The sequence below is a fragment of the Hippocampus comes genome, unplaced genomic scaffold, assembly GCF_001891065.2.
Source record: "Hippocampus comes isolate QL1 unplaced genomic scaffold, H_comes_QL1_v1.1 scaffold13, whole genome shotgun sequence".
In the NCBI taxonomy this organism is placed as follows: domain Eukaryota; kingdom Metazoa; phylum Chordata; class Actinopteri; order Syngnathiformes; family Syngnathidae; genus Hippocampus; species Hippocampus comes.
In genome coordinates, this window is record NW_017805532.1 from 14252 (window position 1) to 38288 (window position 24037).

At 43.4% G+C, this 24037-nt stretch overlaps 1 protein-coding gene and 1 long non-coding RNA gene across 4 annotated transcripts; one reads left to right on the forward strand and one right to left on the reverse strand.

Annotated features, from left to right (window-relative positions):
* Positions 1–1256: 1256 nt before the first annotated feature.
* On the reverse strand, positions 1257–20100 carry ercc6l2 (excision repair cross-complementation group 6-like 2). 3 transcript variants are annotated; one of them, XM_019878059.1, is made up of 21 exons: positions 19819–20100; positions 18901–19307; positions 18056–18172; positions 17662–17855; positions 16615–16708; positions 16462–16529; positions 16092–16299; positions 15875–16015; positions 15168–15284; positions 14976–15095; positions 14499–14570; positions 13065–13210; positions 12429–12524; positions 12222–12321; positions 11607–11753; positions 11363–11470; positions 9699–10485; positions 9479–9633; positions 8093–8253; positions 2725–2794; positions 1257–1648 (listed from the first exon to the last, which is right to left on the reverse strand). In XM_019878059.1, the coding sequence occupies exons 1-20, from the start codon at positions 19844–19846 to the stop codon at positions 2740–2742; spliced, it is 3321 nt and encodes a 1106-aa protein (XP_019733618.1). In that variant the 5' UTR covers positions 19847–20100; the 3' UTR covers positions 1257–1648; positions 2725–2739. The 3 variants fall into 3 exon arrangements, with proteins under 3 accessions (XP_019733618.1, XP_019733617.1, XP_019733616.1); XM_019878058.1 differs by having other exon boundaries at positions 1257–2794; XM_019878057.1 differs by lacking the exons at positions 1257–1648; positions 2725–2794 and adding an exon at positions 4881–6205 and having other exon boundaries at positions 19819–20095.
* LOC109520676 (uncharacterized) lies at positions 15665–24011 on the forward strand. Its single transcript, XR_002169218.1, has 4 exons — positions 15665–15674; positions 16392–16395; positions 23533–23621; positions 23957–24011. It is a non-coding gene; the product is annotated as an uncharacterized LOC109520676 (long non-coding RNA).
* The last annotated feature ends 26 nt before the right edge of the window (positions 24012–24037 follow it).

The window sequence follows — 24037 nt, forward strand, 5'->3', positions numbered from 1 at the left end:
CATGGCAACATAGAACAACACACACAAAGATTCTGTTCCACTTTTGTGAAGATTGGGTTCCGTTTTCCTAAAGTTGGGTTACTTACTTTTGACCCAGCAGCTTTTCAACGATTTCAACAGGCGCAAAGTTATTTTGCCGTCCGTCAAGGTGGAGGGGGCGTTCCTACGAAGGTTGTGACATAACACGCAAAAGGGGAATAAAATAAATGGCTTCAAGTAACCTTACATTTTGAAAATAAAATCCCCCACCCTTGTGGCTCCACGGGGCCACCGCTCCATTCGACCCCCCCTCCTCCCCACCATGCACACCCCTGGTTACGGAATATATTCTTGATCAATTCTGAATCGTGCACTACAATGGATTTTCTTGGCCATATAATTTTAGGGCAATACAAACAGAACCTCCAGTTGACCGCTGTGGCCGTACCAAAAAAAAAAAAAAAAAAAAATTGGGGGCTGCTCATGTAACAGATCACAATTGAGCACAAATTCTCCATAAGCGTGGCTTGAAAAACCTAGCGGGAGCCAGGGGAATGTTGTTCTCATGTCACAAAGCCTGTGGGTGGTCACGCTGGACGACAACCTCCACATGAGTGATGGAGCGTGCGCGTTTTAGGAGTGTTGAAGGCGAAACGGGGGTAGAGGAGAAGGTGGTGTCTCTGAGGATGCTGCCAGTGTGATGCCTCACCCCGCCCGAGACGCCTCTCGCTTGTTGTCTCAGTAAACACAAGGCCATAACCCGAACCCTAACCCAAAGATGATCCAACACAAGCATAAAGCAGCAGCGGCCCACCCAGGAGAGGGGGTCAGCAGCCATGTTCAAGGTTTGAGCCAAGTGTTAAGACGTGGAAGTCATTGCCGCTATCCGCTGTCATGATTGACACTATCTTCCAATCACCCAGCTGTCACAATCATCAAACCTTTTAGAGGAATAACAAACTGGTCACCCCCGCCCCCAAATATGCTGAATTGAGGAGCTGAGGTGGGTAGAGTAGTCAAAAATTGTACTCAAGTAAGTGTACTAGTTTAGAATAGGACACAAGTCAAAGTAAAAAGTACTCCGAGAAATAATTACTTGAGTAAGAGTAAAGGACTGAGTATCTGGAGAGCAACTTACGATGTATTTTTTTAATAGCACATGAACGTCGGAGATTATTTACTTTCGGCAACAGCACATTTTAAGAGAGATGGCTTTATGCGTCCCTTCAACGTATTTTTGATGCGGATTTCAAAAGTGTCTTTCCATTTTTTTTTTAACTTAACGTCACTTGTATTTATAGTGGATTGGTGAAACAGCTGTGACGCAAGTCTCGCTGTGTACAAACAATAATACATACAAGCAGTGAGGGGAATGTAGCTCAATGTAACAGAGTCCGTAAGTGCATTTCCCAGCCAAGAGTAGTTGTTGATGAGTTCATGAAAAATTGAGTATTTGTGAAATTATAACTCACAAATTAGTAAGGGTTCCCCGTTAATTTTTGGTATAAAATTCCACATGTGAGCACTTTAGAGGCATTCGCCGTCAAAGGTTCCACTGTAGCTACATGAAAAGGTAATGAGTGTTAGTGCAGCAGAGTGAGCTATTTAGCAATTCTTTGTGGTTCCACCGAAGATAATTCCAGCCCTCCATCTTCTCCGAGAGACCACACTGTGAAGACAAAATGGTGGTGGGAAAAGGATGAGGAGCTAATGATGAGAAGAGGAGGGAAAAGAGGTGGATTCCAAAAAAAGAAAGCAGGCTACAGCAAAAGTTCTCCATCGGGCCGCCGCTCACATATGGCTCAGCTTTGCTTGTGTAGGCCCACTTCAAGGCAAAGGGCCTTGCAAACATAAACAGTGCAGGAGCTACAGCTGGAGCGCGGAGGCCGCCACTTGCTTAGCGAGACCTCCGTCCGCTAAACAATGGATCAAGTGACGCACGGGCCCTTGGCAGCGCAACAGAGAGGCCGGCAGTTTAGCAGAAAAAAAAAATCCTGCCTTTTTTCCGTACGTTTATTTCTCGTCCCTCAATATTTACCCTCGTAAGAAAACACACCATTTTTGTTCTGAACAGACCTCCCTGCGTTCCGCCCCACCCCCTGCTGGGTCACAGAGGACAGTCACAAAAAGTTACAGATAGGCATTTTTCGGAAGAACTTTCGTGATAAACCTAAAATACAATCCAACCTTTATAGGTGAACTTAATTTGACTTTTTAATGTACCTTTCCTCTAATTGTTGGTTTACCGCAAAACATAAAACTGTACTGCACTGGTACGCCTTGATACGGCTGGATCTGATATTCAGAAACGTAATCTTGGTTATAAAAGCTCATGTTGCATTTTTTTTAAAAATTACAAACCGCTACCTCAGAGTATAGTAATTTGGCCCTTCTACAACAAATGAATACAGATAGTACCTTGAGGGACACTTGGTGACTCCACTCAACCTGCACTTCTGACAGCGTGCTCTCGGGATGTGTTTCATCACTTTGTTATGCACGCAGCGTATCTACGGGTGGATTGGTTGGGTTGAGGGCCCCCTCGGGTCAATGAAGGCCACTGGTCATTCACTTTTTTTTTAAAGTCAAATCAAACTAGGTGTCACTGTCTTGACTTGTGCAAATAAACTCTGCAAAGCCACGTCGGCGCGTCCACTTTGTAACACGCTCATTGACACTCAGCTTATTTTGCACGCACATTGACACTCAGCTTATTTTGGCAGGAAATGTAAACAGACATCTCACCTTTCCCTTGTCACACTAATGGAGGAACAGGCAAAAATGAAAATGAATCCTCACAGCTGTGGGGTTCCCTCTGCAAGGAATACAATTCAAACAGTTATTACGAGCAGGAGACAATTTCGAATATGAGTAAAGGGTCAGCTGGCAGTACCGCAGTAAATATTCATCATTCTTTGCAGACAATAAAGACCAACTGCCTGTAGGTACAATCTAATTGTTTGTCAACATGTGTTGTCCCACCGTTTGTGTACAGACATGTCACATAGATGCTAATTGTTCGCCCATGTGCCTCTGTAGTTTCCCATTGCGTGTTAGCGTTTATGAAGGTGAAGCTACGTGCTTTCTTCAAATACACGATGTGTCATCGTCTTTGTTTTATGTTTAGTTTGACAGTAACCTTCAACTTAGAGTAGCAATAAACAGTCACACCTACACACAGTTTAGCTTATGATAGGCGCCACATTCTTGACTGCTCAGTGAAAGCTTGGTGAGGGTGTTGTTCATGCACCAGTGCCATGAATGAAGTGTAGCCTCTATAAATGAAAATTCTTTCGTCTTTATGGGTGCATTCAATGAAGTTAACATGTTTATGGAATGTGGGAAGAAGCCTGAGTAAAGCCAAAGAAAACCCATGCAAGCATGGTCGAATGGCCAAACTCCACACAGGAGCTGAGATTCAAACACCGAAACTCAGAACTGTGAGATACGGCATGCGAATCGCTAAAACACCACGCTACCTTATGCTACAATTATCTTTTAGGAAAATCGCTTCGTTGCGCCAGTTGACCTCCATGTGCTTCCAACTAGTGTCAGTCAGTGGGCGAGCTGTTCCATTGTTCAATTCCCAGCTATCGCACTTCAACTGGCTGCCAAATGAACGATCATAATCTAACACATAAAGGGAGTTGTGGGTGGAAAAGACGAGGGAAAAAAGTGTGTGTGTGTGTGTGTGTGTGTGGGGGGGGGGGCGTGTAAAGCGTGAAAGGGGCCTTTTCTTTTTCTCTGGCTGCCGTGTAAACTGCAGGTGTGACAGTGAAGACAGCAGCCATCCTACCACCCATGCACACAAAGATATTCCAGGCGGCCGTGTCTTGCTGAGGCACGCACCTCCGCTCGTGTTTAGCGATAACTATCAGCACTTTCTCGCGACAGCCAAACTTCTAAAAGGCAGCTCCGCTTACCTCAGCGTTGCAGCTGAAAGAGATTAAACACAGGTCGGAGTGTGAGCTGAATGCACTTGAATGAAACTTCTTATTTGGCCTCAATGTGACCGACATGAAAGCCATCATAAATGTGCGTTCCCCGCGGTGATAATATCGACTTTCTGGTAATTTTCCAGTGGGCTGGGGTGCTATATGTGCTCCTCGGGCCGTATTTTCCTCGAGCCCGTAGATCCATTTTGAAATCAGCAAATTTGAGATGGGCATTTACAATAGAGTAACTTCCCATCGAAAACAGGAGCACTCACACTTAGGACATCTTCAGCAAAGCAAGCGTCCGCCGGACCTTTCTTAAGTACTGCTTGACGGCCTGGATCTCACCAGTAAGAGTACACGTAAAAGTGGGCTGGATTTTGTCAGCGAGTGTGTCAGAGTGAGCTCGATCTCACTGGTAAGCGTTTCAGTCAAAGCGGGGTGGATCTTTGCCTGTGTGTGTGTGTGTGTGTGTGTGTGTGTGTGTGTGTGTGTGTGTGTGTGTGTGTGTGTGTGTGTGTGTGTGTGTGTGTGTGTGTGTAAGAGTGGGTTGGATCTCGCCAGTGCATTCCAGGCAACTGCTTCGTTCGCTTGCGAAAGCTGACGCCAAAGCGTGCCAAACAAAATGTGTTCCCATTAAGAAGACACTTGTAAAATCAGTTTATCTCAGGAACGCAGCAATTCATTTACTAATGTGAATGGTGTGCCTGGACATGACTAACCCCCACGTCGACAAATTCGCAGAGCAATCGAGTAGCGCTTGTGCTGCTTGTCAGAAGCTAAAACTAATTTGTGCAGACAACAAAACTTGGTCTACGTGGTCATGCCACTCAGTATTAAGGTGACTGTTATGTAAATGACATCTCAGAACCCCTCCCCACCTCCCCAAATAATAATAATAAATCAAAATAAAATGTGACAATACATACTTTTATAATACATGCACAGAATGACTGAGTGGCAAAGTCAACAGGAATGTGAGTTTATTTAAGTAAAAACCAACAACCAATCTTTGTCTGCGTTCATTTAACCGGCAGCAAACATTAAAAGATTAAAAACAGGTGAAAATGACAAAGTAAAATAAATATTGACCTTCAATTAAGAGAAACAACTAAAAAGGCTTTCACTTTTAGCTGGAATATAATCAAAAGCACAATATTTAATTTGTAACGGGACTGTTTTAGTCAGTAGCTTGAAGTAATCAGATTAAAAATGTACCTAATGACGTCAGCATTTTTCCATCCGCTGTTTGGTTGGTCAGCGTAAAACTGGTAAAAGTCAAGTTCAACAAGTTAAAAAAAAACATATACACAGATCTGCAGGGCAGTAAATACAAGGCCGGAGATGTTTACCTTTGGATAAAAACAATAAAAGTGATGTTTGGTGATGCATGCTTTATGTTGAACAGCTTTTATTTCTTCCATAGAAACTTGTCGTTGGTCTTCCAGAGACTTTTGCTCTCCTTCTCCACAGATTGAGCGCGGGCTGCCAAATTGGTTTTGACGCAAACTCTCTGCACTTCGTCCAGGTCCGTAAGCCTATTGATGCTCTCTTCGTTGCCTTCGTTCAGAATGTCCCAGAAGTCTTTGCAGCCTCCTCTCATAGTTTTCGGCTGTGTCGTAGGAGAGTCACGCGCACCAGAGTTGAAGGTCCTTCTGGATGAAGGGGGAGAACCTACGACGGAAGTGGATGTTTTATGGGGGGAACCCTTGCATTTAGGTTTGAGCAAGTCATCGAGGATGGAGGTGTCGCCTAAGAGTTCTGTGAGAATGCAGGCCCCTTCTTGAGGGGACGCCTCCTGGGACTGTTCTTGAACATTTGACTTTTGCTCCACGTTGAGGGGAATATCCGCCACCTCTTGAGCGTCTAGACATCTACTGCTGCCGCTGGCCTGACACACACCAAGACCACCAACAGTTCTGGACACACTAGCCTTCTTTGTCCTCCGTCGACCTCTCGCACAGCTGACCGCCTCCTCCTGCTCTTCAGGATCCACACTTGGGGACTCCCGCGCATTCTTCTGTAACTTCTCTTTCTTCTTCTCAGGTTCAGGACACTTCTGGTTGGATTTACGCCTTCTGGTCCCCAAGTTTTTGGGAGGTGGGGTCTGGGCTTCGTCAGATGGCGCGAAGTTGCTGGCGACGAAGCTGGCGAGTTCTGGGTGGCCGAGAGTGACGTAATAACGTCTCAGCCACTCGAGCCTCTGAGTCGAGTCGCTTCTCAGAACGTCGGCGGCGAACTGTTGGGCCGAGGGGAAATTCAACTTGGACGCCATCTCCTGCAGCTGCTCCCTATTCACCAACACACACACACAAACTTGACATCGTGAGGTTTTTAACACCGGCAGCTCTAATTTGGCAAACGAATCAACACTACAGTGTAACCTGGATTTCCCATCTTTAAGATTGCACAATTTGGTTTTCCAGGAAAATTCGGGGGGAAATGTGCCATGATATGTGATGTCAGCATTTCTAGTGAGCCTGGTGTGCACTTCATTACAAATATTTTCGATTTTTAGAAGTAAAAATAACCAAGTGAGAAATTGTGGTCAAACAAATGTGTACACACTCTTGTAACAGGATGTGGGTGAGTTCAGAATAAATGTATCACATTTAAACTCATGTTAAATGCGATCAGCACACAGTAGCTATTTTAAGTACCTCTGATTTACCCCAAATAAACTTCAGATGTTTTAGTAGGCTTTTCCTGACATTTTTGTAGTTATACCTGAGAGCACAATCCATAGCCCGAAGACGGCTTCCACATGCGCGTATTCAGAACCAAAACAAGACCAATCTGTACTAATGAGAGGCGAGAATGAATGTCCTCTTCCTCGCTTCGACACAAGCACTGTCAATTATTCATTTTAGAATCTGCTGTGGGCTGCTAAAATTGGACTGCAGAGTACAAATGCCTCCAGGGCCATAGTTTGGATACCACCCCCGTTGTAATTTGTCCATTGGTGTGCATGGTAGTGTGAATGGTTATTTGTCTAGCATATATGTGCCCTGTTTGACTGACAACCTGTCCATTGTGTACCCCTCCTCTCGCCTAAAAGTCAGCGGAGCAAAGTTCCAGCTCCCCCACAACCCTAATGAGGACAAGCACTATACAGAAAATGGATGGACCTTACAGGAAACATTGCCGGTGTTGTGAATATAGATTTTATAACAGTGACTGCTGGTCTCTGGAATGAATTATTCCAGATATAATGACTACCAATGGGAAATTTTGTTTTTAGGTCAGCCAGCGTCACATAGTGCATTGTCTTCAACTTTGGCACTTTCACTGCATTTGGAACTCACCATCTGCTACTTATTGTGTCTTTTTTTTTTTTTTTTTTTTTTTAAGCCACAAGTCCAACGCTATTAATCAGATCTTCTGGTGGCACATCATGCACGACCCAAGATGAATACTTCTCCACATAGTCAGGCGTTTTCGCTTTGTTTTCCTCTGGCGCCCCAAGGCCCTTGTTATTAAAAGTGTGGTTTATCCGGACTCAGGATCAGAAACACTTCAAAGTGTGGCAGTAACAAGTGGTGTTCGTTAATAGAACTTGTGGCTTTCCCTGGAAAAACCAATAAATAAAAAAGTGATGGCAGTAAAACCCCCGTGCGGACTTGAATTAAACGGAACGGGGAATCTATATGGCTGGTATGTTTTCACACATTTGTGTGCCTCAGGGCGGAGACAGCTTCTTCCACCTGGGGAATGATATCACAGCTAAAGAAGGTGCCGGTGTGTGTGTGTGTGTGTGTGTGTGTGTGTGTGTGTGTGTGTGTGTGTGTGTGTGTGTGTGTATTTTGGAAAGATGTCTACATTAAGTGTTTCATTGGAAGTATGTGCATATCCGTCGTAAAGTCCCTGGGGGCCATCTTTTTTTTTCCCCTGCACCGTCGGGTCTGAACACAAGTGTGTAATGTTTGGCAGGATGCTGGTAAAAGGGTGGTGGGGTGAGCTCAGAGGTGGTCTGTGTGAATACATGCCATTTCCCGAGGCCCAGATGGGGGCGCTCGACATTCAATCTGCGGTGAGCTTTGGCCGACTTCCCAACACTGCCAGGAATTCTCCCTCCATGAAAAATCCACCACTTTCTTGGGAGGGTACACACTCCCCACCTTCCCCCGCCCCCAACTACCGTCTATATTCTCCTTAGGATTCTTCCTGTTTCTCACTACCTGCGCATGGCGAGAGGGGTCTGCCCCAAGATAAAGGTGTTACATCTGGTGTGCTGCACGATGCTCTTAGTGAAAGTGACAGGGTGATGACCAGGAAGCTGCTGCGGAACGTTGAGAGCGGCACAAGGCTGTTGGTCGGGTTGGCTTTCTGACAAGCTTCCCTGTAGTGCAGCATGTAAAACAAACAAACAAACAAAAATGAGCACAAACCTTATCATAGTGAGCCCCCGTTTACCACGGGGGAACACGCTCCAGACCTCTGTGCAATAAGTGAAAATCTGCCATTTCAAGAGACCACAGAAAAGTTCTGAAGTGCAATGATCGTCAGCCAATCTGAAATTTTTGTTATTATCTATCCATTCATCCATCTTCTGATCTGCTTTATCCTCACAAGGGTCGCGGGGCGTGCTGGAGCCTATCCCAGCTGTCTCCGGGCAGTCGGCAGGGGACACCCTGAACCGGTTGCCAGCCAATCACGGGGCACACAGAGACGAACAACCATCCGCACTCACATTCACACCTAGGGACAATTTCGAGTGTTCAATCAGCCTGCCAGGCATGTTTTTGGAATGTGGGAGGAAACCAGAGTACCCAGAGAAAACCCACACAGGTACGGGGAGAACATGCAAACTCCACACAGAAAGGCCGGAGCCGGGATTGAATGCACGACCTCTGCACTGTGAGGTCGACACGCTAACCACTCGACTACTGGGCTAAAGGCTATCTAAAGGCTCAAAAATAAAAATTATAAAAAAGGAAAAAAAAAAAAAAAGACTCATACATCAAAAAACTCTCCAATCGTATCTCAAGGCGCCATTCTTTGGGTTGCGGGCGAGCTGGAGCCCATCTTAGTTGACATTCTACTCAAGGACTGGTCGCCAGCCAATCACAGAAAATGAGATACTTTCATTTATGGTTTAGTTTCCTTCAGCTTGGAACGCACATGACGTTGGCTGTTGGTCAATATGCGATCATGTCTTCATTTACATTTTTGTGGATTCATGAAATGAAATTCAAGGAGCAAGTACGCTTCAATTGCAAGTCTGCATTTTCTAAGAATGGTCAAAACGTCAGCGTTGATTTGGTTAAGCAGGGCACATACATTATGATGATCCGTCCAAATTTCAGCATTTATCTCCATTCAGACACTAAAGCATGGACAGTATTTTCTGCTTTCAATCTTTTTGTCCGTTCAAATATGTCAACAATGTGCTTAAATGTGGATTTGTAAATTTGAATGTGTTTAAAGCAGGGGGGCGGGTAAAACTGAAAAGGTCTGTTCTTGTACAGTATAGCGTATTTTCACCTAGCGCTGGTTCAGTTTGGAACATATTGCCTGAGATAAACGGGGCTTCACTGTCTAGTGGTTTAAAATGTGTTGTGTACCTCATCGGGGGTGAGGAGTTCATTTGCAGGAAGTTGAGAGTACATCTTGCGCTCAAACACATCCTTCATCGCGGCTCTACTGATCAGCTCCTCGGCTTTGCTCCCGCCCACCACGCGCTGGTTGGAATGCGTGTACGCCACCTCCCGCACCCCACCTTCGATCAGGAACAGAGGTCATTCTAGTCAAATGCGACGACATGACTTTTCTCCATAGTCTTACCTAAGATAGTATCAATGGTTTCTGTGGAGGCTGTAGATGTTTGCCTTTCCACATGAGTGAATGTAGAACCTTCATGTCGACCCGAGCTTGTTCCAGATCCTTGACCATCTTTTGGTAGCCCTGCTTTGGTTTTATCTGCGCGCTTGGTGTTCTCGTCCTCTGAAGTTGTGAAGGTCTCAATGTCCTCAGTGAACATGGCTCCTCTGCTCGTGTTTCTCCTTCTGCTGTGTACTCTTCTTCCTTGTAGTTTCCTTCGTGTTTTTTGGTGGGGGTTCAGGGTGTCACCCTTAGACCGTGTTAGCGTCTCAATGTCGAAATCATCCGATTCATCGGAATATTGCTCAAAGCGGTGCGATTTGGAAAGCAGCGGATTTTTGGAACTTCTCGCACTCTCCTTGTCACTCGCCTCTACACTGGTCCTACATAATTTCGGGCCTTGTTTTGTATTGCCGTTCAATATCGTGATTTTTCCCTGTTCAGGGTAAACATTATTCCCAATGTTGAAGCTCTTGGAGACCGAAGTGCTTGTCCCCTCACCACCTGAACTACTGTCCCCATCACCCGACTCCGGCATTGCTTGAAGCCTTTGGAGCAGTATGGCAAAATCCTGCTGCAGCAAACTGGTTGGACCAAGCCTGGTGGAGGAATCCATATTTCTTGTGCCACGCCCTCCACTGGGACTTCCCCGCTCCGCCTCGACATCATCGTCACTCCCACTACTGAAGTCCTGCAGCCCTCTGGGGATCTTAGATTCACCCGAGCTCTCCTTGGATGCATCTCCAGCTTCCTGCAAGCAAAAAACATAGGAGTACGTTGGCATAGAAAAGGGTTGGAAGCTATTAAAAAAAGGGCCTATGAGAACATTCCTGGTGGGATACAAAACAGATGTTCGTAATAGCAAATCATAATAAACCACAATGTGACACAGGCTCCCATTATGATGTAATATGAGGAACTGACATGTCCAGAAGCTATAAACATTTGGACTTCATTTGGACCACCAAGCATGATCCAGTTTTTAGTATTCACTGGACAGATCTGTCCATATCGGGAGAGTTTGCATGCATGCATGTGGAACCATAAACGCTATAAGCTTCACTGTGCGTATGATTCAGGTTCATTCCATAAATCTAATGGATGTCTGGAGCAAACCCAACTAAAGATGATTTAAGACATTTTGAAAAAAAGGAATTGGACAGAGGGCAACACGATTGGTGGTTTGGGTTTGGGTTCACATTACTGGGCTTCTGGGTTCGAATCTGGAGTTTGCATTTTCTGCCGATGCTTGCTTGGTGGGTTTTCTCCATGTATTGTGGCTTCACCACACCCTCCAACAACATGCATTTTCGATCCAATGATGACACTTAATTGTCCTTCGGTGTATGAGAATGAATGTGAATAGTTGGTTGTCTGTATGTGCCCTGTGATTGAATAACGAGCAGTCCAGTAGTAGTTTGTTATCGTTTTACAAAGGAACCAGAATCACTTTTGTTAGTCAGACGGTTGACAGACCCCACAGGAAGGCCCCCAGAAGAGGTATCCCCGTTTTAAGCATGGGAATGAGAGGTTTGAGCGGGCCACTGGGGAGAGAAGATGTGTGAGCAAGGGATGGGAAAGATGTGTGCTCCGTGTTCCGGGTCTCTGAGAAAAGCAGAGCGACTCACGCCAACGCCGTGCCTATGGGTCTTGTCCTCCTCTTCCTCCTCCTCCACAGCCTCCACGTTTGTGTGTGTGCTGGTTGTCATGACGCCCGCCTCCACTTGTCCTTCACGCTAGAATGAGGAGGATAAAAAATATGCAAGATAAAAAGTTATATGCTTCCGAAATACAAAGTTTAGGGACTTAAATCCTATATTTTTTGGATGGAGCTTTTGTATGGTAAGTTATTATTGCCACGCCAAATCTTACCTCAAGTATTTTGCGGGTGAGGCAAGTGCCTTGGGTCTGCAGCCTGAAGAGGTTATTAATGCCAAACAGTTCCCCCTTATAGGCGCCCTGCACGGCATCAAAGTACCGCCGTGCGCTCTCCACGCCGACAACAGAGCTCTGCAATTGCTGATTGCAAACAAAAATTATCGTTTAATTGATCATTTCAAGATGCCCGTGCTTTTTTTCCTGTGGGATTTATATGGAATATTTGTTTGGGTCTGTCATTCCGACATTTTTGTGCATCCTTTGACAATAGATGGTCAGGCAGTGAATCGTTGTCAGGGGCAAATTTGTTTTTTTAAACTTCCCAGGGGTGCTACTAAGTGACTTTGGGGGTCTCCCTGGGGACCCCTGAAACACCATTTTCATCAGGATATACACACACAGCAAACATTTTAGCAGCATGTTAAGGGCCCTGAAAAACAGCGAACAACACAAGGCTCCAAAGCATTTAACCCACAGATGACTGAAATATATTATTTCTGTGTAAAGAAATTATCTTTTTTTTTTTTTAACCACTTCAGTGAAATTTGGTAATATCCTGCCACAGACATGACCTCCCATGACAAATCAACATCAAAATTGCCTCAGTACCTGTTTGTAAACTTGTCTGAGATAGGTAATTTCCTCCACGGTCCCCAATGAGATTAGCCTGAAAACAGTCACGTCTCTGCACTGGCCAATGCGATACGCTCTATATGCCATGCAAAAAAAACAAAACAAAAAAAAAACATGCAAACCATGTCAAACAAGCATGACATTTGTATGCAAAAGAATGGAATCTTATAAAAATGGACAAACCTGTCAATAGCCTGGAGGTCATTGGCTGGGTTCCACGTTGGATCAAATAATATCACCACATTGGCCCCTACAAAGTTTAGACCAAGACCTCCCGCCCTGGAAAGAGTCAATATTGTCATCATTTTTTTTTCTTCACATCAAATATTACAGTATTTTCTCAAAGATGTCCATCACGGTGTCAATGAGTAAAAAAAAAAAAAAAATACAAAAACAAAAAAAAACAACAAAACACTTCTCTCAGATAGAGGTCTCAGAAATAAGTAGTAACTGCAAAGTCTGCTGCTAAGCAAAAGAGCAGGACCCATAAACAGTTTTTCAGATAAAATTAAGGGTACAGTTTTAGTGTATATTTTAAACCAGTTGCCTGAGCAACATTATCTGAGATGATTTAAAGTGATCGCTGCGCAATGTTGCGTGCATCCTTGTTTATGTGTCACAGCTCACTTATTTTTGACCTCCCTGCATTTAACTTCAGTTTCCCCCTGCACAAATTACAATCTAATAAATTTGTTTAATATTCCAAAAATGTGTGATGTCTAAAACAAAGCCGTCCCTCAATCCGCGGAGTAAATAAATGCCTATCTACTGAAATAGAGTAATTTGGAATTTTTTTGGAGTATGTATGGGCAGACTAACATGGTGGACACCAGGCACAGGTTGATGTGAGCGGAGGTGTTGAACTCCTTGACGATGTGGACTCGTTCCTTGGCTTTGGTGCTCCCATCCAACCTGCTATAGTCATACCCTTCAGCCATGCAGTAGCTCTCCAGAATGTCCAACAGCTGACAGGACCCAAACAACAACAATAAAACAAATCCGGTTAATTGTCATTGGAATATGTGGTCATTCATTGGGAATGACTGGGGACCATTCCCGGGTCAACCCCACCTCTCATCCAGGGTTAGCTGGGATAAGTTCCAGCTTCCCCGGAAAAGCATGAAAGAAATTGGACGGCTGGTTAAGAGATGCTGACATGCTACTCTGCTACCCAGTTAATTTCTCAAAATCGCCATATGTTCCAAATTTGATGAACCCTGAATATTTCAAAATGAAACATACACGAGTGGAAAATTAACAAGTGTCAATAAAAAAACCAAGCATCATGATCACCACGAACAGCGCTTGGTTGACTGCCATAACAATGCTGAAATCAATGTCCTCAACTTAATATTATCGTTCAGTCTCTGGTGACACTGCAGTGTCTCATTTTCTTAAGAGCTCTAATTGCTTTCCCGCGTAAAGCCCCACGGCTTACACACTAATCCCAATCACGAGAGAGTGAGAAAGAGAAAGAGCCACATCTGCTGCGTGTGTTTTGTCTATAAATAAGGTATGGGGCTTGAACGGGAGCAGCAATTAAGTGTGCCTATAGCCTAAAAACTGAGCGGCTGTGAATGCGAGTCACCATTTGAGAATGTTGACGCCTTCCAAATTCCGCCGTAAAGATCACAAATCATCAAATTTCCAATTTCCTATGGGACAGATGCCCGTCTAATGAGACTTTGTACTCTCTTTGGACACCTAATTTGATACACTTTAAAAAAAATTGAAAAAAAAGTCAACGTTTGCAGAATTGATCAAAACTTAAAGGAAAAATGTATCTTAAATGTACAAATTTTGCAGGTGTTTTTGCAACAACTTTTGTTATGGTTCTCTAAAGGGAAGTTTCGCACTTCACTGGGCTTACTGTGCTTGGTTTCTGTTCCCAATCCTGTTTGCTTAAAAGCCACTCAGACAGATCCCGATAATTTTGAGTGAGAGGTCAGGTACACTGTAGACTAGTCGCCAGCCAATCGCAGGGCACATATAGACAAACAACCAATCACAATCACGTTCATAACTAATTTAGTCTTCAATGAACTCAAGCATGTTTTGTTAAATATGAGAGGAAGTACGCAGAGAGAATGTATACAGGCACGGACAGAACATGTAAATTCCACATGGGTAGGCCTGAGCCATTATTTTAACCTAAAATCTGCTTACCATTGCACCACAAATTAATGGGACCAATTATTTCAAATATAATTTGTCGTAAATGGAAATGATTGTGCATTCAATCACAGCCCTTACCTGAGTTGATAGTGAAAAGAGGAGCACCTTGTCTTTCCTTTGCAGATAGAATCTTAGGAGCTTCTGCAAAACCTGAGGGGGAAAAAAAAATGTCTTCATTAACAAACATGTACAGAGAGGATATAAAAAGTCTAAACATCGTGCTTAAAATGAAAAATAAATACACCAGGATCATTCGAAATGTTTTCCACCATTAAGATGACCTTACTGACGATAGAAATCAATTGATTTTTTTCTCAGTTTTACGAGGGGGGGGGGGGATAATAAACTGACAACCAGCGTGTGCACCTTCTTCACGTGCCTGTGTTCAGACTTAACTGATCACATCTCAAGCTTGTGTTGGATGGGAGTCTGCACAAAGCCACCACCATACAAATTGCCTCCCTTTAGTCCCAAATAGAGTAAAAAAATAAATAATAATAATAATAATAAATATAAAAACATTTAAGCACGCCGAGCCTTATTCCCGTACCGCACCTTCATTTTGCCACTATACATCGGGTCCGACAGCGCCTCAAATGCTTCATCTTTGCACCTCCGCATAAACTCTGGAAACTTCTGGAACACCTTTTGACAAATGGCGCTCACGCACTTTTCCTAAAAGAACGAAAGTCAAGTTGCGACTGAGGCAATTAGCGTGAATGATAGAAAATGTGTTGATTATAGTACCTGTTTCTTACTGGTGCCTGTGGTGGACTGGAGCAGTGCCACGTGACTGGCAACCTTCCTCAGTACAGACAGATAAGTGAAGTATAGCGCCTTCGCTGGCACACCCTCAGAATTGATCTGCAAGGGAGGAACTTGTGTTATGGAAAAGTGTCTTTTTAATGGGTTCAATAAGAACAGTTCGGGTCTCTGGAGTACCGGCCCAACAATCAATTGCGAAATTAAACAGCGAAGTCAATGTTTAATCTGCCCTATTCATGACAATGCGTCTGTAAGCAAACCGTTGTGAACGTCCTCCCCACGGTTAGGAAACTAATTGACACAATAACCAGACCTACTCCACTAGCAATGCGAAGGCTGCATTTGATCATGGTAATAGAAGCAGAACTTGTCACTGGCCCAGCAGTTGAAATTTTTAAAATTGTAAAAATGTGCAATATGTCTCACAACTGATTATCTTTGTAAAGATAAAGGCCTTGCTGCTAGTGAGAACGCATTCAAAACAATGCTGTATTTTGAACTTTAGTGGTGCATTTAAGGGACACACAAATATGCTACGCTAAACTGGTAGATTTAAAGACTGCGTTCACTCTAAATCCACAAACTCTTATCAAGAGTTAAGTGGAAGGAAACAATTATTCAACCCCTGTGCGCGACCACGTTACAAGGCCTGAAAGAGAAAAAAATATATATAGCAGAGGTGGACTGACTTTATAGCAGCATCTCCTTCGAGCACGTCCACTTTGGCAATCGCATTTCTCTGAAGACCTCAAAAGCAATTGCACATCTTCAGAGTCTAGCACAGTTTGGTAGACCGTCTGCTGAAAGTCAGTCAGAGAGCAGTACACCACCTAGAGTACACCACCAAAAGATAGCACTTCAGCACAGTGCCACTTGGTCATCACCTGAGAGCACAACATTACCCACCCTGTCATCCTTCTTCGGGAGTTGGTCCTGGATGAGCAATTTGGTCCTTCGGAGGAAACAGTAGGAAATCTTTCTCACCAGGTCTCTGATGGTCTTTCTCGCTGTCGCTAAGGCTCGCTTGGTAGCACTGTGTTTCTGGCCTCGCTCAACTGGTTCTGATACCTTGGTCTTAAAATGCCCCAGGTTGCCAAGACAGCCAGGGACGGCCCTGTGTGGAAGAACAGAACAGCAAGGTTACACATAGTTCCAGAAAATGCAAAACACATGCCAGACTGAATCGCTTGATAAGTCACTGAACAGTCCTGTGACAAATTTGGAATTGAATGACTTTTTATTAATGATCAAAAAATGCCCACAAGCAAAAACTTACCAGTCCATAACACACCACAACTCCTCAAGGTTATTCTGAAGGATGGTGCCAGTTAGGCCAATCCTGATCTGAGTTTAAAAAAAAAAAAAAAAAAAAGCTGATTCATTTAACATCTACACATGTTGCCATATATATTCGAGGACAAAACCTGACCTGACATTTGAGACCCTTCATCGCTTGAGTGATTTGAGAGTTTGGATTCTTGATCTTGTGAGCCTCGTCTACAAACACAGCGGACCAGGTGATGCTGCGGGAGAAGAAAAGGTCATGTGAAGAATATAAATGGTCATTAAAACTTCAGGCAGTATTAACTATGACCAACCTTGATGCCATGTTCCGACTCCAATAAATGGCATAGGCCACTATCACCGATCTTTTTCTAACAAGGGCTGGTTTATGGGCCGGAGCCTCAGCACTGTGAGGTCGACACACTAACCACTGGACCACCGGGTTGCCTGAGATAAGGTACTGTATAACATATATACCTGCTACAAAATGTAGAAAAAGAAGAAAAAATTCTATCTGTCGGGAAGGGTATAAAATGGGCCGTGAACCAGTGGTTAGGGACATCTGGCATTGTCAACAAGTTTTACAAATTAGCCTTATCAACCTGTCTAATAATTGCTTCCATTTCCTGAGTAAAAGTAAAAAATAATCACAATAATCAAAAAATCCCTGGAATTCACCCAAACTCAAACCAAAATTCAAACCAAAGTGCCAGAGTTAACCCATTTAATCCCAAATTTTTCCCAGACATTTAAAAGTCAAAATCAGGTGTCATTGGTAGCCCTTTTAAGTAAACAGTAATAAAAAATTTTAGAGCCCTGTAAATTAAATCATTGTTGTCCTTCACAAATGTGATCGGTGGGATTAAATGGGATAAATTATGCTCAATTTCATTCCTGAAACTATTTCATATGTTATATTATGGTGGACATGTCAACCAAGTTTTGTGTCAGTGGGCGAAACTGGTGTCGGGGCCTGATTTATTCCGTTTTTCCGCCGCTTAGGCTGATATAACACAATGATAAATGTTTGTATACACTCTACCAATCAAGTTTGTACACACTTTCTGCTTCAGCAGCATTAACAAGTGCCTGAAATATTTTTACAGGCCAAAGAAATAAATGCACAGAACAGCATTAACGCAGACAGGAAGTCATCATTTGTGTCTTCCACTTGCATCTTAAAGTCTCTCACTTATTAAATTGAGTCAGACAGAGGCGAAGAGTCTCATAGGTGGTGAGCGTGATCTCCACGCGGCCCTTCTTGACGCGAGCCAGCTCCTCCTGTTTCCTCAACCCGTGGACCACCGCATACTGGAAGTGGCCCCAGGTGTCCAGTTCATCTTTCCAGTTATACAGCACTGACAGCGGGGCCACAATCAGGAAAAGCTACAACAGATCGCAAAAACACTTGCGCTGATGACATTCGCAGGCAACCGCAATCCCCGCCGCTCCATCCCTCCCCCATCTCACATTATTGTTGCACTTAATGCAGTCTTCATCTGGATGAATGTCATCTGAAAACAAATGTCACTGCCCTGCCTTTCACGCTACTTTAGCCATTTTGATGTGGTTATCATTGCACCCACTTTCTTTGGCTTCCTCTGCTTGGATGGAGTCTGACTTTGCAGAAAGTGAGGCTTGTTGCTCTCAATGTCCTCCCAAGTTCCTTTTTTGTGCAACGCCGCCGCGAGGAAACCAAGGACCTGCAACAGAACCCCAAGAGCAATGTGAAGAAACGCTCCTCACTATTTGACAGGTTCATTGTTTTGTCCTCAATGACAACATAAATTATAGATAAGGAACGCTCTCGTATGGGATTTGATATGAATGATGGCTACTTTTTTTTTTTTTGTTCCAATTTAACTTTGACAGACACAGCAACATATTGCATCATCACTTGAGCCTTGGCAAGCTAATGATGTAAAGTAACATATCCTGCCTTCATTTTACCTTTGGAAATATAAGGAACAGCCAAAGCAACTATTTTACCTTTGATTGCACTTTGGCAAGATGAAGAAGCAACATATGGTGCCTTCTATTTCGCTCTGGAAAGAGGACAAATAGGCAACGCAAGCTTGTGCCATCATTTTCATATGTATTCCTTGTTTAACCAAGTAATGCAATTGAGAGCAATTTCTCATTTGAAATGCCAACCTGGAGGTGAACTCAAGGACTTGAACACATCAAACAATCTGGGATGGGATTCAAACTGCCAACTCTTCCATCACTAGAAGACCCGTTCAACCAACTGAGCCACACCTGCCCTGATGAAGCACATATGCCCCTCCTTGCACTTTGCCAAGATAATTAAGCAACACATTCTGCCATCCCTGGTAGTTGGAAAGGCAAACAGAAAATGCAGTATATCATGCCTTCCCTTGCACTTTGTCAAACACTTTTACCAAATATTCCAGGCTGCTTTGATGTATACCTGCACGGTCTTCCCAAGGCCCATGTCATCACCCAGGATACATCCTCTGGAATGGCGATAGTTACTGTAAATAAACCTGATGCCTTCTCTCTGATAATCCCTCAGGTATCTGTTGATGGTGTAGGGAACAATGTCTTCACTTCCATCATACAGCTTTAAGGGAACACATGCCCTGGAATGTTCCACGCCGCTGGAAAACAATGGCTTCTCTCGCTTCAGATTATTAAAATCAGATGCTGTGAGTTTTGATGTAACATCATCTTCTTTCGCTTCCTCCTCTTCAGTGTAGCCATCAGTGACATCATCGTCATCACTACCGGATGTGGTGTTCCATCTGTGGGTGGTGTCTAAATGCTGGGTGTCATCACCATGATCAGGCACCAGGTGGTGGCGGGTGTGCCAAGCTGCTGTAAAGTGACAACAGTTTTTAATTTATTATGAAATTGAAGATTTGAAGATTACACATAACATGAGAAATATAAGTATTTACAATTAAAGATCTTTTAATTGCTGGATTTTTACAAATGTATTAAAAATAAAAAAAAACTGCGGTATGTACACAAGCTTGAAAACCCCTTTCGACCTTGTGGCATCATATAATGAAAGACTTGAGCCTGCCACCGTAGCCAAAGTTGCACTCAACTGAGCAAAGGTGTCAACACTTGCGGTTTTAAGATGTAATTCTTTTTTTGGAATAAGGCTGTAATATAACAAAATGTGGGAAATGTCTTGTTTGTTTATTTGTTTTGTGACGGGCTACCGTACTAGTAAAATGTCACAACTCACAACGAACTCTCAAAGTATTAGGAAGAACGCTCCACGGGCTCCATTTCGTATTTAACAAATATTATGACGGCTATTGACAACGACTAATGGAAAAATAACCACAAAAAAGGCAAAAAGGTCTGCTTCGCTAACCTTCTCCAACTGAGGTAGACTCCGTCATGCTATTATTAGCATCCTCGCTTCCTCTTCATACGGAGTAAAAGCGACATTTGAGAGCAAGACTCCATGACACTTTGCAAAAAACCTAATGCTTCATTTACGGTAGAATAAAACTCTCGTCCGCGTAACATTTTCCAAAAACAGACTTGATAGTTGACAGTTGAGACTCGTCAGTTGCCCGACCATCATACAGTACCAGCAGCATTGTTTAGATATTTGTACATCCGTCGCGGCACTTTCGCTAGTTTTAGATGCACAAAATAAAGTACTGCACACGAAGAAGAAATCAACACAAAATAGATTTTAAAAATACAAAATAAATTCAAAACAAAAATAACTATTGTATTCACAGTGGTAATCTTCTTAGGTTTCTAAAAAATAATAAATAAAAACTCTGTTGAAAGTGCAGGGCTGAAATACAAATTGAGTTGTCGTGAAACTTTCCCCGGTTTGCTGATTATTTAAAATACAGTATTCAGTATTCTTTTGTTGATAAGTACTCGTGTGTATTATTGTATTTATTGATATGTTTTTACTACATACAACCTTCTGCATGTTTAAATGCATAAGCAAGGAGGCAAGGATGGCAGAAAAGTTGGTTTCAGCCAAGGAAGGGTGGAAGTGAGGAAAAGGTAGGAATACGTAAGAAAGAAAGGAAAGAGGTCAGCAAGGAAAAATATACAGCAAAGGATAAAAGGCAGAAAAGTAGGAAGAATCAGGGACAGCTCCAGGATTTTTCCTTCTCCCGGGGCTAAAGAGGGGCTTGACTCATACATATGAGGGGAGGGGAAAACAATTTATAACTACAGTATATTTTTGAATATCAAATAAAATGCTGAAGGGGCTGAACTGGCCACACACAAATTTATGATGGAGCTATTTGTTTTTTCCTGCAGTGAAATGGAAACGTATTTACACTTATTTTATTACACTTGAGAGCAGATAAAGAGTGTTCTGTTTTGCTCATTTGTAGTATGTTATCATCAATTCCAGATTCTGTTGACATATTGTGCATACCCCCCCCCGCCCCCACCATACACACACACATACACACAATTTAAAACAGTTTGCAAGTGTTGGAATAATAATCTTTTGTCAAAATAACCCATGATCAAGAATTATTTCATACTATACACACCGTTTTGATGAAATTAGGCCCCATTGAGCCAATAGCAACCATAACGACCACGGGTACTGATGCTAAAGGTTAAGTGTACTAGGGAACAAAACTCATAATTCATGCCTTTTGGTCTTGAAAAAAATAGGACATTTCCCGCAAGAATACACATCTTGTTAAAAAAGAAAAAAAACAACAACACACATTAGAATCACAACTTTATTCATGCAGGAATGTCAGATTTATGGTAAATGTAATCCTATCAGAGCTTTTAATCGTCCCAAAGACCAAAGGTAGAGACTTTGAGTACCACTGCTCTACACAACTAGGTCGACAATAGGTAAATGGAATTTTTTTTTTTAACTACTTGTATGCTTGATGCTCTTCATATGTGTCTATGCGTGTGCAGATGTGTGTTTTAACGGGGTGGTATCCAGCAGGCTGGTGTCCTGCTGAGGACTAGGTCATGCATCCATGCGTATAGCACACACACATTCACCATATGGAATTCGAAGGAGGGGAGAGAAAAGGGGCGAAGAGGTTCGTTTACAGGGCCGAGCCAAGCCACGCTTATGGACCATTTAGCACACATTTCTCTACCTCTCACTGCATTGCACTGTACTACTTGCATTTACACAGCAGCCCAAGCTGGAAAACCTTACAGTGCCCCGTGAAAAGTAGGAGCAGGCGACCAGAAGGCCCTCTCTCTCTCTCTCTCTCTCTCTCTCTCTCTCTCTCTCTCTCTCTCTCTCTCTCTCTCTCTTGCTTTGACGCCCTCTCTGTCCCTCCCTCCCTCCCTCCCTCTCCCGCGCACGTAGCAAACACAACAGAAAAGAGTATGCCAGAGAGAGGTAGGAACACAATCAGAGTCTTTTGTTAAAAGACCACAATCACATTGAATTGTTGAGAACATATTAACATCGCTTCATTTTCACTATTGTAAATGACATGTGATGGTACTGCACCCTCAACTCCAATCAAGTGACCCCACCTACAACCCAACTTCATCCTTGGTCGTGTTTCACTTCTTCACATGTGCCCTCTTTCCTTCCCTCTATTTGTGCATGCATGTGTGTGGTCCGAGACACCGTGAGTACTCTGGGCTCACACAGAGCGCCACCCAATGCGACACCCAGGCCTCCATATCAGGACAGTATCAGCTACCATGTCACACCAGCTGGCTCATAGGCTTTACATCCTTATCGTTTCTCCAAGAAACCCTAATCGGGGAATCTATCCATCTTGGAATTGAGTCACTACTCTGCAATAAAAATAAAACACATAGGACAGAAATAGCTAATTATTTTCTGGATTTGTTTGTGGTAAGTGGTCCTTTCTGACTGCAAGCATAACTGAATCACAAGTCACGCTGCACACAAGACGCAAGGCATCACACAAACAATATCACACTAACCATCCATTCATTTTCTATTGTGCTTCTCCTCATTGTATGCAGGTGAGCTGGTATCCATTCCAGCTGATTTTGGACAAGAGACCGAATACACTCTGCACTTTGAGGGCATATACAGACAATGAAATTCGACACTCAGATTCCACAGAGGAAGGCCGGAGCAAGGATTCAAACCCAGAACCTCAGAATTTTGAATTCGACATTGCTGCACGTTGTTAAACAAGGTAAACTCTGTGGCCCCACCAATATAGTACTCATTATGGTTGTGGGGAACCGTTTTTGTGCAAGAGGTGGGGTCCACCCTGGACTGGTCACCAGCTAATGGCATTGAGACCATCAACCATTCACACTTACTTTCATGCCTGCAATATGTCATATAAATGAATCTAATGTATGTTTTGGAAACAGGGAGAACATCCAAACTCCATCCAGGAAGGTCTGAGTCTTGATTCAGACCTGGAACCACTCCACTGTGAGGCAAATGTGTTAACCAGTAACCTTAATGAGTTTAACAAAATTGTGTCAGCCTTCAGCAGCACAAACGTGCCATGTCTTCCACCTGAGCACCACACACAGCAAATCACACACGCTGTGACCATCAGTGGGATTAATCTAAGTCAGACTCTGGGAAGAGTGGAGGCGTTGAAAAATAAAGCCCCGAGAAATCCTGATGTCTGACTTGGGTGGTCTCCCAGGCACAAATATCATCACAAATGACCGTTCTCTCTCCCTCTCCACTTCACGTTAACACACACAAACAAACAACGCGGAGTGCAGATAAAGGCGGGCAACAGAGGACAGATGGACGGGAGGGTGACAGAGGGCAATTGTGGAAAAAGCGAGAGAGAGAGAGACAGAGAGAGACAGAGAGTGAGCGTGAATGAGAAGGAGGGAAAACGTAGTGAGAGATCTTCACACGTCTCCCTGTGTGGTCTCAAAGACCTCCGTATGAGCATGCCCTTCCCCGGCCGCATGGAGAAAGTCTACACAATGAAGTTGGGGAATGTTTGCCTTCCATGAGCATGGGAGAGAAGGAGCAAGGCTGTTGCTTTATTTGGAATACACAAGGAAACTGTGGCGTGTTTGGCCCTGCCACGGTGGAGACGGACATGTTGTCAACAAGGCCACCAAAGAGGCCTTGTTGACAGAGTCATGTGAGCACGCACGCATAATTAAGACTTTTTTTTCCTTTTGTAATGTGTGAAATCTGGATATCTCAATGCCGTCATCATACGGAGTTAACAAGAGGTGGGGAACTCGAGTCACAACTTGATTCCAGTCAAATTTAATGTGTACCTGTGGTGGGCAGAAGGAAGAGTATATATGGTTTATCAAGAAAATTTACATCCAAACATGTTTTGGTTACAATTGTTGTATTAAAGCAAGTTTATAAACGCTCGCGGGACCTTCCTGTCTTAGACGCCATGTCAGCTAATGCGTGCAGACATATTTGCTTCTTCTTGCCATGATGTGGAGTCGTTGAAAGGCGAGTCAGACTCGCAATTGGCTGTCGCATATTGGAAAGATTTTTTGTCAAAATTATTCACACAGATACATCTGTGATTTTCATGTGTGTCTTTCAGATCAACAAATATACTTCAAATATACAAATAACTTCTTCATCTATCACAAAGACAGGCAAGCTATGTCACCTTCGCAGTTTA